Source organism: Coregonus clupeaformis, chromosome 4 (assembly GCF_020615455.1).
Source record: "Coregonus clupeaformis isolate EN_2021a chromosome 4, ASM2061545v1, whole genome shotgun sequence".
Taxonomy (NCBI): domain Eukaryota; kingdom Metazoa; phylum Chordata; class Actinopteri; order Salmoniformes; family Salmonidae; genus Coregonus; species Coregonus clupeaformis.
In genome coordinates this window covers 19,393,166-19,413,165 of record NC_059195.1, presented here as the reverse complement: position 1 = coordinate 19,413,165, position 20,000 = coordinate 19,393,166, and the positions used below count along the sequence as shown (strand labels likewise).

General features: G+C 44.2%; 1 protein-coding gene across 2 annotated transcripts in view; it reads right to left on the bottom strand.

Annotated features, from left to right (window-relative positions):
- cacna1c (calcium channel, voltage-dependent, L type, alpha 1C subunit) overlaps positions 1 to 20,000 on the bottom strand; it is a 106,583-nt gene that overhangs the window by 34,429 nt on the left and 52,154 nt on the right. The window contains exons 8-16 of one of the 2 annotated variants that reach the window (XM_045210476.1): positions 19,221 to 19,381; positions 15,522 to 15,747; positions 6,944 to 7,145; positions 5,524 to 5,644; positions 4,981 to 5,095; positions 4,703 to 4,829; positions 3,080 to 3,173; positions 844 to 973; positions 339 to 468 (exon numbers count right to left, since the gene is read on the bottom strand). In XM_045210476.1, the coding sequence (XP_045066411.1) occupies positions 339 to 468; positions 844 to 973; positions 3,080 to 3,173; positions 4,703 to 4,829; positions 4,981 to 5,095; positions 5,524 to 5,644; positions 6,944 to 7,145; positions 15,522 to 15,747; positions 19,221 to 19,381 (1,306 nt within the window). Of the gene's footprint in view, positions 1 to 338; positions 469 to 843; positions 974 to 3,079; positions 3,174 to 4,702; positions 4,830 to 4,980; positions 5,096 to 5,523; positions 5,645 to 6,943; positions 7,146 to 15,474; positions 15,491 to 15,521; positions 15,748 to 19,220; positions 19,382 to 20,000 lie in introns of those variants that run through there. The other variant, XM_045210480.1, reaches the window with a different exon arrangement.

Here is a 20,000-nt window from a genome sequence, read left to right as displayed (position 1 = left end):
GCACGGACACACGTACACACACACACACACACACAGAGGCACGGACACACGTACACATTCATGCATGCAAACACATACTCACTAACTTCCATACTCTCTCTCTCTCTCTCTCTCTCTCTCTCTCTCTCACACACACACACACACACACACACACACACACACACACACACACACACACACACACACACACACACACACACACACACACACACACACACACACACACACACACACACACACACACACACACACACCCCTAAAGGCTGTTTAACTCAGGCAGTGTGTGTGTGTGTGTTTGTGTGTGTGTGTGTGTGCATGCATAAGACATAAACACACACCTGGTTCCTGAAGGAGTCGTTCCTGACAGGGTCCTCTGCCGCCAGAGAGATACTGCTCAGTAGAATGAAGAACAGGATGAGGTTGGTGAAAATGTTGTGGTTCACCATCTTATGGCACAGAACCCTGAACCTGGGGAGAGGGAGGGAGAAAAAATAGTGATCAATAGATAGATAGATTTGAGATCTAGATAGACTAGGACACAGAGAGAGCCCTAATCATATTTCCACAGGCATCAGACAGACATTTTACATTTTAGTCATTTAGCAGACGCTCTTATCCACAGCCACTTACAGTAGTGAGTGCATACATTTTCATACTGGTCCCCCGTGGGAATCGAACCCACAACCCTGGCGTTGCAAGTGCCATGCTCTACCAAGTGAGCCACACGGGACATCAGACATGAGACAGACATCAGACAGATGGGACGTGTGTTTAGGGACCCCTCTCATTGTCTCCACTTTTGCGTGCTTCTCTCAGTGTGTGTGTGGGTGAGCTGTCTCTTACTTGTTGGTGTTGCTGAAGATGAAGAAGGCCCTGGCCTCAGGCATGGGAACAGCCTTCTCCTTCAGCTGAATGTCAGACAGGGGCCGCGGCCGGGGGCCCACCGGCATCTCAGGCTCCTCCTCATCCTCTCCTACAAGGGCCACGCAGGAGAGAAAGGGGGAGGACAGGAGGAGAAGAGTAAAGGAAGAGAGGAGAGGAGAGAGAGAAAGTGTTAGAGATGAAGGAGTTGGTCAGTTATGTTGAGAAATAGTTTAATGAGCTGTAAACCTTTATAAATGAAGCTGGTATAGTTATTTCAGTTTGTTGATGTAGTTACCCCATACTATAACAATTACCCACAATTCATCAGTAAAAAAAAAGTTAAAAGCCATATGAATTTAAACGTGTTCCTTTATCTACAAACCTGGACACCTGGATTAATTTGAAGTAAGGCAACAGTACACACTAACATCAACACACCCATACACCCCTCACACAGCATTCTAACATCAACACACCCATACACCCCTCACACAGCATTCTAACATCAACACACCCCCTCACACAGCATTCTAACATCAACACACCCCCTCACACAACATTCTAACATCAACACACCCATACACCCCTCACACAGCATTCTAACATCAACACACCCATACACCCCTCACACAGCATTCTAACATCAACACACCCCTCACACAGCATTCTAACATCAACACACCCCCTCACACAGCATTCTAACATCAACACACCCACTCACACAACATTCTAACATCAACACACCCCTCACACAGCATTCTAACATCAACACACCCCTCACACAACATTCTAACATCAACACACCCCTCACACAACATTCTAACATCAACACACCCATACACCCCTCACACAACATTCTAACATCAACACACCCCTCACACAACATTCTAACATCAACACACCCCTCACACAACATTCTAACATCAACACACCCCTCACACAACATTCTAACATCAACACACCCCTCACACAACATTCTAACATCAACACACCCCCTCACACAACATTCTAACATCAACACACCCCCTCACACAACATTCTAACATCAACACACCCCTCACACAACATTCTAACATCAACACACCCCTCACACAACATTCTAACATCAACACACCCCTCACACAACATTCTAACATCAACACACCCCTCACACAACATTCTAACATCAACACACCCCTCACACAACATTCTAACATCAACACACCCCCTCACACAACATTCTAACATCAACACACCCCCTCACACAACATTCTAACATCAACACACCCCCTCACACAACATTCTAACATCAACACACCCCCTCACACAACATTCTAACATCAACACACCCATACACCCCTCACACAACATTCTAACATCAACACACCCCCTCACACAACATTCTAACATCAACACACCCATACACCCCTCACACAACATTCTAACATCAACACACCCCCTCACACAACATTCTAACATCAACACACCCATACACCCCTCACACAACATTCTAACATCAACACACCCCTCACACAACATTCTAACATCAACACACCCCTCACACAACATTCTAACATCAACACACCCCCTCACACAACATTCTAACATCAACACACCCCCTCACACAACATTCTAACATCAACACACCCATACACCCCTCACACAACATTCTAACATCAACACACCCATACACCCCCTCACACAACATTCTAACATCAACACACCCATACACCCCTCACACAACATTCTAACATCAACCCACCCTTCACACAACATTCTAACATCAACACACCCATACACCCCTCACACAACATTCTAACATCAACACACCCCTCACACAATATTCTAACATCAACACACCCCCTCACACAACATTCTAACATCAACACACCCCTCACACAACATTCTAACATCAACACACCCCCTCACACAACATTCTAACATCAACACACCCCCTCACACAACATTCTAAGATCATCACACCCCTCACACAACATTATAACATCAACACACCCCCTCACACAACATTCTAACATCAACACACCCCCTCACACAACATTCTAAGATCATCACAGGCAAAGCACAGCAGACAAAAGAGAGAGAGAACCAGAATAACGTAATGTTCTGAATGTCCTGATTTGAGTTGGGAAGTCTCTTAATGGTTTGAGTTGTGTTTTGGTCCTCTGCTCCTGCTTGTTGTCTGGTGTGGTTCACCCCTTAGAAAGGTCAGGCTTACTTTTTAACACCGGTACAGTGGTACCTGGAAAATCATTCGCTGGATACGGATTCTTATCTTCATTCCCATCTACTTGGTACTCATCAATGTTGATCTGTCAATACACAGTAACACAGTTACACATCAGACTCAATATGGACAGAACTCCACACCACTTAGTGATAGTGGACACATCATCTGGTGTTTTCACAGACGATCAAGATCAAGAATTAGACTGATGCTAACTAAACCAAACATATTTGATGTTGTTGAATCTGTAATGTGAAGTATTGACTTGACTAGATAATATTAGATTACAACTTGGAGGAACTGGTGTCTCCAGTCAGGTGTGTGTATGTCAGGATGACAGGTGTATCTAACGAGGACAGGTGTGTCTAACGAGGACAGGTGTATCTAACGAGGACAGGTGTGTCTAACGAGGACAGGTGTGTCTAACGAGGACAGGTGTGTCTAACGAGGACAGGTGTGTCTAACGAGTACAGGTTCATCTAACGAGGACAGGTGTGTCTAACGAGGACAGGTTCATCTAACGAGGACAGGTGTGTCTAACGAGTACAGGTTCATCTAACGAGGACAGGTGTGTCTAACGAGGACAGGTGTGTCTAACGAGTACAGGTTTATCTAACGAGGACAGGTGTATCTAACGAGGACAGGTGTGTCTAACGAGGACAGGTGTGTCTAACGAGGACAGGTGTGTCTAACGAGTACAGGTTCATCTAACGAGGACAGGTGTGTCTAACGAGGACAGGTGTGTCTAACGAGTACAGGTTTATCTAACGAGGACAGGTGTATCTAACGAGGACAGGTGTGTCTAACGAGGACAGGTGTGTCTAACGAGGACAGGTGTGTCTAACGAGTACAGGTGTATCTAATGAGGACAGGTGTGTCTAACGAGGACAGGTATGTCTAACGAGTACAGGTGTATCTAACGAGGACAGGTTGGTCTAACGAGGACAGGTGTGTCTAACGAGGAAAGGTGTGTCTAACGAGGACAGGTGTATCTAACGAGGACAGGTTGGTCTAACGAGGACAGGTGTATCTAACGAGGACAGGTTGGTCTAACGAGGACAGGTGTATCTAACGAGGACAGGTGTGTCTAACGAGTACAGGTTTATCTAACGAGGACAGGTGTATCTAACGAGGACAGGTGTGTCTAACGAGGACAGGTGTATGTAATGAGGACAGGTGTATCTAACGAGGACAGATGTGTCTAACGAGGACAGGTGTTTCTAACGAGGACAGGTGTATGTAATGAGGACAGGTGTAACTAACGAGGACAGGTGTATGTAATGAGGACAGGTGTATCTAACGAGGACAGGTGTATGTAATGAGGACAGGTGTATCTAATGAGGACAGGTGTATCTAACGAGGACAGGTGTATCTTAACGAGGACATGTGTATCTAACGAGGACAGGTGTATGTAATGAGGACAGGTGTATCTAATGAGGACAGGTGTATCTAACGAGGACAGGTGTATCTTAACGAGGACATGTGTATCTAACGAGGACATGTGTATCTAATGAGGACAGGTGTATCTAACGAGGACAGGTGTATCTTAACGAGGACATGTGTATCTAACGAGGACAGGTGTATCTAACGAGGACAGGTGTGTCTGAGACATACCTTGGTGGCATTGGTTGTCTCTCCGTCTGAGGTGATGGACTTCAGCTCAATCTTCTCCTCCTTCTTTTCTTCTGTCTCAATCATCGGGGGCTTTTCGTTGACATGACGTTTCTCCGGACTGGCCATTCTGTGTCAGAATGGAGAAAAACCACTCAGACATACACACTTGAATGGATGTGGATGCATGTACACACACACACACACACACACATATACACACACACACACACACACACACACAGACAGACAGACACAGACACACACATCATACAAATTACCTGGCCAGCTTCTTCCTCTCCTTCTCCTCCTCCTCCTCTTTCTGTGCTGACGTCAGACTCTCAGCATCAGCCAGGTTGTCCACAGCGATGGCCAAGAAGACATTCAGGAGGATATCTGGTCAGGGAGGTGGAGTCAAGGAAGTATGGACACAGAGGAAAAGGGCTTCAGCTAGCAAACAAAAGGGATTACAATGAACTGTCAATTGCCGGCTGATCACTCACAATGAACGTTCTTTGTTGTGGAGAACATTACACCTGGGTGATGAGTTGAGTTGACAACAAACAACCAACCCTGATACTTGAGTAGCCTGGAATCCAAACTAAATATCACTCTGTTTTACCTCATATCGTTTGGATTCCAGGCTACTACTAGTCATTGCGGAAACATTTGAGATAGTTCATTGGAATACCTCTGTTAGGCTATCAATATCAGCTGATGTGTCACATGATTGACAGCTTATCGGTCTGCATTTAAAGCATCATGTCCTCCGTCAGTGTGACGGCCCTAACTACACACATCTGGCCTGTTCTTTAAAAGGATACAGTTTCCACATATGAAGAGGATGATGAAGTAGATGCAGACCAGCATCCCTGGGAAGGACGGCCCTCCGTAGGCCATGATGCCATCATACATCACTGAGTTCCAGTCCTCACCTGTCAGGATCTGAGAACACACAGACAGGGACAACAGATGGAGGAGCAAAACTACAACTTGAATAACTATTGCACCACAGACAACAACAAAGTTACAGTTACTCAAATGAATAGACCTTGAGAATAGAGTAGAGTGGAGTAGAGTAGAGTATAATAGAGTACAGTAGAGCAGACTATAGTAGAGTATAATAGAGTACAGTAGAGTAGATTATAGTAGAGTATAATAGAGTACAGTAGAGTAGAGTATAATAGAGTACAGTAGAGTAGACTATAGTAGAGTATAATAGAGTACAGTAGAGTAGACTATAGTAGAGTATAATAGAGTACAGTAGACTATAGTAGAGTATAATAGAGTAACGTAGAGTCGAATATAGTAGAGTATAATAAAGTACAGTAGAGTAGACTAGAGTACAGTAGAGTAGACTATAGTAGAGTATAATAGAGTACAGTAGAGTAGACTAGAGTATAATAGAGTAGACTAGAGTAGACTAGAGTATAATAGAGTACAGTAGAGTAGAGTAGAGTAGAGTAGAGTATAATAGAGTACAGTAGAGCAGACTATAGTAGAGTATAATAGAGTACAGTAGAGTAGACTATAGTAGAGTATAATAGAGTACAGTAGACTAGAGTATAATAGAGTACAGTAGACTATAGTAGAGTATAATAGAGTACAGTAGACTATAGTATAATAGAGTACAGTAGACTAGAGTAGAGTATAATAGAGTACAGTAGAGTAGAATATAGTAGAGTATAATAAAGTACAGTAGAGTAGACTAGAGTAGAGTATAATAAAGTACAGTAGAGTAGACTAGAGTACAGTACAGTAGACTAGAGTATAATAGAGTACAGTAGACTAGAGTATAATAGAGTACAGTAGACCAGACTAGAGTATAATAGGGTGGAGTAGACTAGACTATAATAGAGTACAGTAGACTATAGTATAATAGAGTACAGTAGAGTAGACTATAATAGAGTAGAGTGGACTAGACTATAATAGAGTTCAGTAGACTAGAGTATAATAGAGTAGACTAGAGTATAATAGAGTAGAGTAGACTAGAATTTTTAAGTTTCTCTGGATAAGAGTGTCTGCTAAATGACTTAAATGTAAATGTAGAGTATAATAGAGTACAGTAGAGTAGACTAGAGTATAATAGAGTAGAGTAGACTAGAGTATAATAGAGTAGAGTAGAGTATAATAGAGTAGACTAGAGTATAATAGAGTAGAGTATAGTATAATAGAATATAATAGACTACAATAGAACATAATAGAACCGAACAGATTCTCCATCATTCTCCCTTCTCTCCCTACCTGAAAGACGGTGAGTAGCGACTGGGGGAAGTTGTCGAAGGTTGACCGGCGCGTCTCGTCGAAATTGAACTTGCCTCCGAAGAGCTGCATGCCGAGCAGGCTGAAGATGATGATGAAGAGGAAGAGGAGCAGTAACAGGGAGGCGATGGAGCGGACAGAGTTCAGCAGCGACGCCACCAGGTTACTCAGAGAGTTCCAATACCTGAGAAAAAGACACAATGGAGGGATAGAGAGAGAGGGAGAGAGAGAGAGAGAGAGAGAGAGAGAGAGAGAGAGAGAGAGAGAGAGAGAGAGAGAGAGAGAGAGAGAGAGAGAGAGAGAGAGAGAGAGAGAGAGAGAGAGAGAGAGAGAGAGAGAGAGAGAGAGAGAGAGAGAGTGAGATAGAGACAGGAGTCAGCATCCAAACTACATTACCCAAGAGACCGCGGGGCAATGACTACACTGGCGCTCAATCCACAGAGCTGTCACAGTTACTACCATTGACTACAATACCCAGGAGTCAGCAGGTGAGAGAGAGGGCTCTAGCACTGGATTGTGGTCCTGTCTGTGGCTCCGAGTTCTGTTCAGAGACCGTTTTGTACCGTGTCATGTTACTAAAGGGCCAGTGCTCTTATTCCCCCTGTGATAAAATAGGCCATGGTAGCTTCACTCGTCCTGGCTTCACTGAGGGTTTCTAGTGACAGAGAGCAACACTTCCGGTGAGAGCTGAGGTAGCACTGAATCAAGGCATTAGCTAACTTCCATCCATTCCGCTTCAACGAGTGAACTTGAGCACGCAAAAACACGATGCACACTGTGTGTGGGCTGAGTGCTGGTGTAGTATTGTATCGGACTGAGCAGGCTTTTGATTAGACTGAGGGACCTCCCAGGCTTGGAGAAGAGCAGTGACTGGATGGAGTGGTACAGTATGTAGGAGAACTGTAGTGGGACCATAGCAGAGGAGGCTGGTGAGGGGAGGACGGCTCATATTAATGGCTGGAATGGAATCAATGGAGTGCTATCAAAAACATGGAAACCACGTGATTGATACCGTTCCATTCATTCCATTCCAGACATTATTATGAGCCCGTCGTCCGATTTGAAGAGCCACCAGCCTCCTCTGGACCACAGGGCGTTTCAGTGTAGCAGGCCAACATTCAGACAGTCACAGGCTCATGCTGACAGGGTGCGGAGAGAGAGGGACAGAGAATGGAACGAAGAGACTCACTCCCGCTGGTTACAGGGAATACAACAGGCCATTGGACAATCACTGAGGAGAGAGAGAAGAGACCAGACAGTGACTAGAGAGAAGAGACCAGACAGTGACTAGAGAGAAGAGACCAGACAGTGACTAGAGAGAAGAGACCAGACAGTGACTAGAGAGAAGAGACCAGACAGTGACTAGAGAGAAGAGACCAGACAGTGACTAGAGAGAAGAGACCAGACAGTGACTAGAGAGAAGAGACCAGACAGTGACTAGAGAGAAGAGACCAGACAGTGACTAGAGAGAAGAGACCAGACAGTGACTAGAGAGAAGAGACCAGACAGTGACTAGAGAGAAGAGACCAGACAGTGACTAGAGAGAAGAGACCAGACAGTGACTAGAGAGAAGAGACCAGACAGTGACTAGAGAGAAGAGACCAGACAGTGACTAGAGAGAAGAGACCAGACAGTGACTAGAGAGAAGAGACCAGACAGTGACTAGAGAGAAGAGACCAGACAGTGACTAGAGAGAAGAGACCAGACAGTGACTAGAGAGAAGAGACCAGACAGTGACTAGAGAGAAGAGACCAGACAGTGACTAGAGAGAAGAGACCAGACAGTGACTAGAGAGAAGAGACCAGACAGTGACTAGAGAGAAGAGACCAGACAGTGACTAGAGAGAAGAGACCAGACAGTGACTAGAGAGAAGAGACCAGACAGTGACTAGAGAGAAGAGACCAGACGACTAGAGAGAAGAGACCAGACAGTGACTAGAGAGAAGAGACCAGACAGTGACTAGAGAGAAGAGACCAGACAGTGACTAGAGAGAAGAGACCAGACAGTGACTAGAGAGAAGAGACCAGACAGTGACTAGAGAGAAGAGACCAGACAGTGACTAGAGAGAAGAGACCAGACAGTGACTAGAGAGAAGAGACCAGACAGTGACTAGAGAGAAGAGACCAGACAGTGACTAGAGAGAAGAGACCAGACAGTGACTAGAGAGAAGAGACCAGACAGTGACTAGAGAGAAGAGACCAGACAGTGACTAGAGAGAAGAGACCAGACAGTGACTAGAGAGAAGAGACCAGACAGTGACTAGAGAGAAGAGACCAGACAGTGACTAGAGAGAAGAGACCAGACAGTGACTAGAGAGAAGAGACCAGACAGTGACTAGAGAGAAGAGACCAGACAGTGACTAGAGAGAAGAGACCAGACAGTGACTAGAGAGAAGAGACCAGACAGTGACTAGAGAGAAGAGACCAGACAGTGACTAGAGAGAAGAGACCAGACAGTGACTAGAGAGAAGAGACCAGACAGTGACTAGAGAGAAGAGACCAGACAGTGACTAGAGAGAAGAGACCAGACAGTGACTAGAGAGAAGAGACCAGACAGTGACTAGAGAGAAGAGACCAGACGGTGACTAGAGAGAAGAGACCAGACAGTGACTAGAGAGAAGAGACCAGACAGTGACTAGGAAAACACACATGGACACAAACACAAGTACAGTGGGGAAAAAAAGTATTTAGTCAGCCACCAATTGTGCAAGTTCTCCCACTTAAAAAGATGAGAGAGGCCTGTAATTTTCATCATAGGTACACATCAACTATGACAGACAAAATGAGAAAAGAAATTCCAGAAAATCACATTGTAGGATTTTTAATGAATTTATTTGCAAATGATGGACGGTTTCCCAGACACATATTAAGTTTAGTCCTGGACTAAAAAAGCAAGCTCAATGGAGAATCTCCATCGAAAAAACTTTTTTGTCCAGCGCTCAGCCGCCCACAATTGTTTCACAATGATTTTGACTTGACTTGAGGCCAGTATAGTCCAGTACCTTTGGTGACTCTGAGAGGTGTGTCAGCCTCTCCTCTGACTGAGCGCTGTACACCCTGCAGAGGTTGAGCATGCTCCTGTTTAAATATCCCATTACATTCAGACACCCACCAACACAGGGAGCACAGTCAAGGAGCTGGGTGGTGGGATTGGTTTGAGGGGGGAGAGTGTGTGTGTGTGTGTGTGTGTGTGTGTGTGTGTGTGTGTGTGTGTGTGTCTGTCAGGCAGAGGGACAGAGTGTAATTTCCCCTCCACTGGATAGCAACTCTGCCTGACAGGCCGTTCAGCAGCCAGCCAGGCAGCCAGTCACCTGTCCTCCCAGGGGATTGGCTAGGAGACTTGTGGGTCTTGTGGATCTTCTGATAAACTGACACACACACACACATGCACATTTACACACACACACACACACAGGCCCAGGCCGATAGTATTAAAAGTTATTGAGGTTCAAGGACCAGGTAGCGGTTCTGGAAAGAGCCAATAAAATTGAGGGGAGCGTACATCTTCCTCAACAAGGACTATCCTGAAGCTGTGCGCCAGAAAAGAAAATAACTTATCCCGGCCATGAAGACAGGCTCATTGTCCACCCTCCCTCCCCAAAGCCTGGAAGGGATGAGAGAGCCAAGTCTTTGGGTTCGTAGCTGTAACCCCACAGCACACATACACACGCCAACTGATTAATGGACCGCTAAATGTATGGGTTTTTTTTTCTCTTGCTTTGTTTGTTCTTTTCCATATTATCTCTGAGAAGCTACTTGCTAACATCAGACAACATTCATATATTAGCCATTTCTGAGACTTCGATAATTCCTTTGATGATACAGCAGTAGCAATACTAGGATATAACATCTATAGAAGAGACAGGGATACTTATGGGGGAGGCGTTGCTATATATATATATATATTCAGAGCCATATCCCAGTAATGATTAGAGAAGATCTCATGGCAAGTGTTACTGAAGTACTGTGGCTGCAGGTTCTTAAGCCTATTCTTTAGGGGTGTTGCTATAAGCCACCAAGTGTTAACAGTCAGTATCTAAATAATGTGTGCGAAATGCTTGATAGTGAATGTGATGTAAACAGAGAGGTCTACTTTCTTGGGGATCTGAATATTGACTGGTTTTCATCAAGCTGTCCGCTCAAGAGGAAGCGTCTCACTGTAACCAGTGCCTGTAATCTGGTTCAGGTTATTAAATCAACCTACCAGGGTGTTTACAAACACTACAGGAACAAGATCATCCACATGCATTGATCACATTTTTACTAATGCTGTAGAACTCTGTTCTAAAGCTGTATCCGTAGCCATTGGATGCAGTGATCCAAATATAGTGGCTATATCTAGGAGAACCAAGGTTCCAAAAGCTTTTTTACATACAGTGCATTCGGAAAGTATTCAGACCCCTTCCCTTTTTCCACATTTTGTTACGTTTTTTTTTTTTTTTTTTTTCCCACCTTTATTTAACCAGGTAAGCCAGTTGAGAACAAGTTCTCATTTACTACTGCGACCTGGCCAAGATGAAGCAAAGCAGTGCGATAAAAACAACAACACAGAGTTACATATGGGGTAAAAAAACATAAAGTCAAAAAATACAACAGAAAATATATATACAGTGTGTGCAAATGTAGCAAGTTATGGAGGTAAGGCAATAAATAGGCTATAGTGCAAAATAATTACAATTAGTATTAACACTGGTATGCTAGATGTGCAAGAGATTATGTGCAAATAGAGATACTGGGGTGCAAAAGAGGAAAATAAATAACATTATGGGGATGAGGTAGTTGAGTGGGCTAATTTCAGATGGGCTGTGTACAGGTGCAGTGATCGGTAAGGTGCTCTGACAACTGATGCTTAAAGCCTTATTCTAGAAGGGATTAAATGATTTCCCCCCCTCATCAATCTACACACAATACCCCATAATGACAAATCGAAAACAGGTTTTTAGAAATGTTGGCAAATGTATTAAAAATAAAAAAACATAAATACCTTACTTACATAAGTATTCAGACCCTTTGCTATGAGACTCGAAATTGAGCTCAAGTGCATCCTATTTCCATTGATCATCCTTGAGATGTTTCTACAACTTGATTGGAGTCCACCTGTCCTTTTTGCTTTTTTGAGCTGTTCTTGCCATAATATGGACTTGGTATTTTACCAATTAGGGCTATCTTCTGTATACCCTGTGACTACCTCATGAAGCTGGTTGAGAGAATGCCAAGAGTGTGCAATGCTGTCATCAAGGCAAAGGGTGGCTCCTTTGAAGAATCTCAAATATAAAATAGATTTTGATTTGTTTAACACTTTTTTTGTTACTACATGATTCCATATGTGTTATTTCATAGTTTTGATGTCTTCACTATTATTCTACAATGTAAAAAATAGTAAAAATAAAGAAAAACCCCTGAATGAGTAGGTGTGTCCAAATTTTTGACTGGTACTGTATATATTTACAAAAAAATATATATGGGGGATTGGAAATTATGATCTGATCTACCCCTAAAAAAAAAGGTTCCAAAAGCTGGGTCTAAAATAGTGTATAACAGATCATACAAAAGTTCTTGCTGTGACACTTATGTGGATGATGTAAAAAAATATATGTTTAGTTTGATTAATACGGAGCACCGCACTTCATGACTTTATGAAATTGCTTCTTCCAATGATTGATAAACATGCACCTGTCAAGAAATGGACTGTTAGAACTGATAAGGCTCCATGATTGATGAGGAATTTAAAAACTGTACGGTTGAAAGAGACGGGGCAAAAGGAGTGGCTAATAAGTCTGGCTGCACATCTGACTGGAAATTGAGAAATGATGTGACTAAACTCAACAAAAAGAAGAAGAAACTGTATTATGAAGCCAAGATCAGTGATATAAAGAATGATGGAAAAACACTTTGGCGTACTTTAAATTCAATTATGGGCAGAACGACAAATTCAACTCCATCTTTCATCGAATCAGATGGCTAATTCATCACAAAACCATTTGATGTTGCCAATTATTTTAATGATTAGTTCATTGGCAAAGTGGGCAAACTTAAGCAGGAAATGCCAACAACGAACAGTGAGCCATCGTATTCGTGCATAAAAAAAAAAATAATGAAAGAAAAGCATTGTAAGTTTGAATTTTGTAAAGTTAGTGTGGGACAGGTGGAAAAATTACTGTTATCGATCAATAATGACAAACCTCCTGGCATTGACATGAGATGGAAAGCTACTGAGGATGGTAGCTGACTCTATGGCCACTCCTATCTGTCATATCTTTAATCTGAGTCTAGAGAAAGGTGTTTGTCCTCAGGCCTGGAGGGAAGCCAAAAGTCATTACACCACCCAAGAGTGGTAAAGCGGCCTTTACTGGTTCTAACTGCAGACCAATCAGCTTGCTGCCAGCTCTTAGCAAACTGTTGGATTTTCTTTGGACCAAATACAATGCTATTTATCTGTAAACAAATTGACAACAGACTTTCAGCATGCTTATAGAGAAGAGCACTCAACATGTACTGCCCTGACACAAATGACTGATGATTGGTTGAAAAAAAATGATAAGAAGATTGTGGGAGTAATTTTGGATTTCAGTGCAGCCTTTGATATTATTGACCATAAACTGTTGTTGAGAAAACGTATGGCTTTTCAACCTCTGCCATATCGTGGATTCAGAGCTATCTATCTAATAGAACTCAGAGGATTTTCTTTAATGGAAGCTTCTCTAATGTCAAGCATGTAGGGTGTGGTGTACCGCAGGGCAGTTCTCTAGGCCCTCTACTTTTTTCTACTTTTACCAATGACGTGCCACTGGCATTAAACAAAGCCTGTTTGCATAGTCACCTTACACACAGCTCTGACACACACACTTACCCCACCAGACATGCCACCAGGGGTCTTTTCATAGTCCTCAAATCCAGAACAAATTCAAGAAAGCGTACAGTTACAGTATATAGAGACATTATTGCATTGAACTCCCTTCCATCTCATATTGCTCAAATGAACAGCAAACCTGGCTTAAAAAACCCCCAGATAAAGCAACACCTCATGGCACAACGCCTCTCCCCTACTTGACCTAGATAGTTTGTGTGTATGTATTGATATGTAGGCTACGTGTGGCATAACATTTTTTTTTAATGTAGTTCTGTCCTTGAGCTGTTCTTGTCTATTAATATTATGTATTATGTCATGCTTCATGTTTTGTCTGGACCCCAGGAAGAGTAGCTGCAGCTTTCGCAACAGCTAATAGGGATCCTAATAAAATACCAATACCTCCTCTCCTCTCATCTCTCTCTCCTCTCTCCTCCTCTCCTCTCTACTCCACTGATGACTCAACTCTCTGTCCTCTACCCTCTCTCCTCCTCTCCCCTCTCCTCCTCTCCCATCTCTCTCTCCTCCTCTGCGGTCTACTCCACTGTTGACTCAACTCTCTATCCTCCTCTCCTCTCTCCTCCACTGTTGACTCAACTAACTCTGTCCTCCTCTCTCACCTCCTCTCCCTCTCCCCTCCTCTCCTCTCTCCTCCACTGTTGACAACTAACTCTGTCCTCCTCTCTTTCCTCCTCTCCTCCACTGTTGACCTAACTCTCTCTCTCCTCCTCTCTCCTCCACTGTTGACAACTAACTCTGTCCTCCTCTCTGTCCTCCTCTCCTCTCTGTCCTCCAGAGTCCCCGCTGTACATAGGAAGGCCCCAGAGGTAGGAGGATGATTTGTGTCTGGTAGAGGGGTCGATGGTTGAGGACATCACTCAGGGGATTGGGGTTAGAGGTCAGAGGTCAGTGGTAAGGTAAACATGGAGGGTGAGTTAAAACTAAGCTCTGAGATTAGTAGTGGTGGCCAGGAGGGAGGGAGGGAGGCACCTGTTGCACCTGTGGCTTTAAAGTGAAGAAGAAAGAGGACCTATGGGCTCTGGTCAAAAATAGCGCACTATATAGGGAATAGGGTACCATTTGGGACACAGCCATGGAGAAAGCAGTTGTGTGATGGAGTCAGCCAGCGGCACCAATGTACTGTACAGCCTCAGTAGAACTCACTGAAACTACAATTACTGAATTATTGGAATTTAGTGAACGCTGCTAGCACACTTCATTACCCACAATTCAAAACGCATTGACTGTGAAATGAAATGGATCCGCTCAACCTAAAAAATGTCTTCCCTTCCCTTCCGCATACAGTATTGTAACATGGATAGTGTGATAGAGAGAGGACTAAGTACCATTGGATGGTGACTGAGGGAAACTGTACGTGTTAGTAATGCTTAACATGTAGACTGTAGCTAGATAGAAGGTATTTTTTACATTGCACTGTTCACAAAGCCACAGCAGATCAACAGTAGTCCACTATATAGAGAATGGGGTGCCATTGGGGACACATCCAGACACGTATGTTAGGAAATGTCCCCTAGCTTTGTTTACATGTGTACCACAGAATGGGACACAGTCTTTTATTTAGTTTGAATGTAATCGTGACTGTGCTGTGCAGTACTATACCTTGTGCTTTTGAAGATACGTAGTGACTGTGCTATGCAGTACTATACCTTGTGATTTTGAAGATACGTAGTGACTGTGCTATGCAGTACTATACCTTGTGATTTTGAAGATACGTAGCAGGCGTACGCATCGCAGCACGGAGATGCCTAGCGGGGACATGATCTTGGTCTCGACCAGAATGGTCTCCAGGATGCCTCCACACACCACAAAGCTGTCAAAGCGGTTGAACAGGGACACGAAGTAGGCCTGCAGACCCAGGCTGTACATCTTTAACAGCATCTCCCCTGTAAACAATGCCAGCAGGACCTTGTTGGCTATGTCTGAGGAGAGAGGGAGAGAAAGAGAGAGAGAGCGAGAGAGAGAGGGTGAGAGGGAGGGAGAGAGAGAGAGAGAGAGAGAGAGAGAGAGGGAGAGGGGAGTGAGAGGGAGGGAAAGGGAGAATGAGAGAGAGAGAGAGAGACAGAGAGAGAGAGTGGTGAGGGTATATAACTTAAAGTAACTGTCCAGTGTCTACAGATTTTTATGAAATATGACCTATAATTAATTAAATAATTTATAAGTTATAAAGCAGCTTTTCTGTGTTGGAATGGTGTGGGCGTACCCCAACAACGGAATGGTGTGGGCGTATACCGGTCATTCAAATTATTAATGCAAGTAGACCGCTGATTGGCCAGCTCATCCTCCTATAGCAAGCATTTTTGAAACGGCCCGTTTGAGATATAAGTTATGTTTTGCCTACAAATATGAGCATAGGATGAGTCAACAACATTATTTGGCTATGAGTTAACAGAATATTAACTTTTAAAAGAGAGATTTTCACTGGACATTTACTTTAGGATTAGTGAGGTGTAGAAACCAACAGCTTATCGGATAAAGGAGAGAGGTGAATAGAATGAAGAGAGAAATAAATAACAGCAATTATTTAATGAAGATATTTTGGCTTCTCTGAGGAGAGTGGAGGAGAAAATACAACAAAGAATTGAACAACACATCTGGGAGGAATGTGAGTTGGTGAGCAATGTGTAAGCAGGATAATAACATCAGTTCAGAAGTAAACCAAACATATCTCTGAACCATAATGGCTCCCTCCACTAGTGTATGTGTCTCTGAACCATCATGGCTCCCTCCACTAGTGTATGTGTCTCTGAACCATAATGGCTCCCTCCACTAGTGTATTTGTCTGTGAACCATCATGTTTCCCTCCACTAGTTTATGTGTCTCTGAACCATCATGGCTCCCTCCACTAGTGTATGTGTCTCTGAACCATAATGGCTCCCTCCACTAGTGTATGTGTCTCTGAACCATCATTGCTCCCTCCACTAGTGTATGTGTCTCTGAACCGTCATTGCTCCCTCCACTAGTGTATGTGTCTCTGAACCATAATGGCTCCCTCCACTAGTATATGTGTCTCTGAACCATCATGGCTCCCTCCACTAGTGTATGTGTCTCTGAACCATAATGGCTCCCTCCACTAGTGTATGTGTCTCTGAACCATCATGGCTCCCTCCACTAGTGTATGTGTCTCTGAACCATAATGGCTCCCTCCACTAGTGTATGTGTCTCTGAACCATAATGGCTCCCTCCACTAGTGTATGTGTCTCTGAACCATCATGGCTCCCTCCACTAGTGTATGTGTCTCTGAACCATCATGGCTCCCTCCACTAGTGTATGTGTCTCTGAACCGTCATGGCTCCCTCCACTAGTGTATGTGTCTCTGAACCATCATTGCTCCCTCCACTAGTGTATGTGTCTCTGAACCATCATGGCTCCCTCCACTAGTGTATGTGTCTCTGAACCGTCATGGCTCCCTCCACTAGTGTATGTGTCTCTGAACCATCATGGCTCCCTCCACTAGTGTATGTGTCTCTGAACCATCATGGCTCCCTCCACTAGTGTATGTGTCTCTGAACCGTCATGGCTCCCTCCACTAGTGTATGTGAATAAGAATATTTTAGTAAATGATGTGACAGATGTTATTCTGTGTTGTTGTCTCTGTACCTTGGGCCTCAGTACGTGCCAATGATAGCAAATACTTTTTGTGTCGTAGTCAGGAAAAATAAACTCCTGTTATTGAGTTGTGTAAGATAAGTGATTGTATTATAGTAAAATACTGTACATACACTATGGTGCTGAGATAATGAAATAAAATGAACTTCAACTTGAGGTGGTGTTGTTATGTCAGTACTTTGGGCCTCTGTGAGGCTGTTTATGGTGTTCTGAAGGTGGTGTTGTTATGTCAGTACTTTGGGCCTCTGTGAGGCTGTTTATGGTGTTCTGAAGGTGGTGTTGTTATGTCAGTACTTTGGGCCTCTGTGAGGCTGTTTATGGTGTTCTGAAGGTGGTGTTGTTATGTCAGTACTTTGGGCCTCTGTGAGGCTGTTTATGGTGTTCTGAAGGTGGTGTTGTTATGTCAGTACTTTGGGCCTCTGTGAGGCTGTTTATGGTGTTCTGAAGGTGGTGTTGTTATGTCAGTACTTTGGGCCTCTGTGAGGCTGTTTATGGTGTTCTGAAGGTGGTGTTGTTATGTCAGTACTTTGGGCCTCTGTGAGGCTGTTTATGGTGTTCTGAAGGTGGTGTTGTTATGTCAGTACTTTGGGCCTCTGTGAGGCTGTTTATGGTGTTCTGAAGGTGGTGTTGTTATGTCAGTACTTTGGGCCTCTGTGAGGCTGTTTATGGTGTTCTGAAGGTGGTGTTGTTATGTCAGTACTTTGGGCCTCTGTGAGGCTGTTTATGGTGTTCTGAAGGTGGTGTTGTTATGTCAGTACTTTGGGCCTCTGTGAGGCTGTTTATGGTGTTCTGAAGGTGGTGTTGTTATGTCAGTACTTTGGGTCTCTGTGAGGCTGTTTATGGTGTTCTGGTGGTGTTGTTATGTCAGTACTTTGGGCCTCTGTGAGGCTGTTTATGGTGTTCTGAAGGTGGTGTTGATGTGTCAGTACTTTGGGTCTCTGTGAGGCTGTTTATGGTGTTCTGAAGGTGGTGTTGTTATGTCAGTACTTTGGGCCTCTGTGAGGCTGTTTATGGTGTTCTGGTGGTGTTGTTATGTCAGTACTTTGGGCCTCTGTGAGGCTGTTTATGGTGTTCTGAAGGTGGTGTTGTTATGTCAGTACTTTGGGCCTCTGTGAGGCTGTTTATGGTGTTCTGAAGGTGGTGTTGTTATGTCAGTACTTTGGGCCTCTGTGAGGCTGTTTATGGTGTTCTGAAGGTGGTGTTGTTATGTCAGTACTTTGGGCCTCTGTGAGGCTGTTTATGGTGTTCTGAAGGTGGTGTTGTTGTGTCAGTACTTTGGGCCTCTGTGAGGCTGTTTATGGTGTTCTGGTGGTGTTGTTATGTCAGTACTTTGGGCCTCTGTGAGGCTGTTTATGGTGTTCTGAAGGTGGTGTTGTTATGTCAGTACCTTGGGCCTCTGTGAGGCTGTTTATGGTGTTCTGAATGTTGTTATGTCAGTACTTTGGGCCTCTGTGAGGCTGTTTATGGTGTTCTGAAGGTGGTGTTGTTATGTCAGTACTTTGGGCCTCTGTGAGGCTGTTTATGGTGTTCTGAGTGGTGTTGTTATGTCAGTACTTTGGGCCTCTGTGAGGCTGTTTATGGTGTTCTGAAGGTGGTGTTGTTATGTCAGTACTTTGGGCCTCTGTGAGGCTGTTTATGGTGTTCTGAAGGTGGTGTTGTTATGTCAGTACTTTGGGCCTCTGTGAGGCTGTTTATGGTGTTCTGAAGGTGGTGTTGTTATGTCAGTACTTTGGGCCTCTGTGAGGCTGTTTATGGTGTTCTGAAGGTGGTGTTGTTGTGTCAGTACCTTGGGCCTCTGTGAGCCAGTGAGGCTGTTTATGGTGTTCTGAAGCGATGGTTAGAGTGTTGAGGAAGACCAGGAAGATCACCAGCCAATAGAACACGCTGGATTTGACCCCCGCTCGACACTTACGACGACACAGACGGTTCCACCGCCGCGAGTACCGACTGTAGGGAGGGAGAGAAAGAGAGAGGAAGAGAAAGAGGAGAGAGGGGAGAAAGAGAGGAGGAGGGGAGAGGAGAGGAGCGGAGAGGAGAGGAGAGGAGAGGAGAGGAGAGGAGAGGAGAGGAGAGGAGAGGAGAGGAGAGGAGAGGAGAGGAGAGGAGAGGAGAGGAGAGGAAGAGGAGCAGTATTTTCTCAGTTTCAGTTACTGAACCAATCCAGTTGATCATGACATGCAGCTGTGCAGCAGGCTGGAGAAGGTCTTGAAACAGAGCAGGGAGTCAGTCTCTCAGGGGAGGGATGAGGAGGGGAGAGGAGCTGTGAAGGGGACATTAGTCAGTGGTTCAACCCCAACAGATGGTTTAGAGCCCACTGTCTCCTGTCATGATTAATAAGAGTTTGTAGAGCACTAATGTTACACTAGAGATAGATAACATAACAGCAGTGGACAGAATAACACTGGTTGAATCCCAAATGGTACCCTATTCCCTACATAGTGCACTACTTTTGACCAGGGCCTATAAAAGTAGTGCACTATGTAGGGAATAGGGTACCATTTGGGACATAAGCACTAAAAGAATAACGGGAACAATAACAGGCTATCTGAGAAGTGTCTGGCAAGGG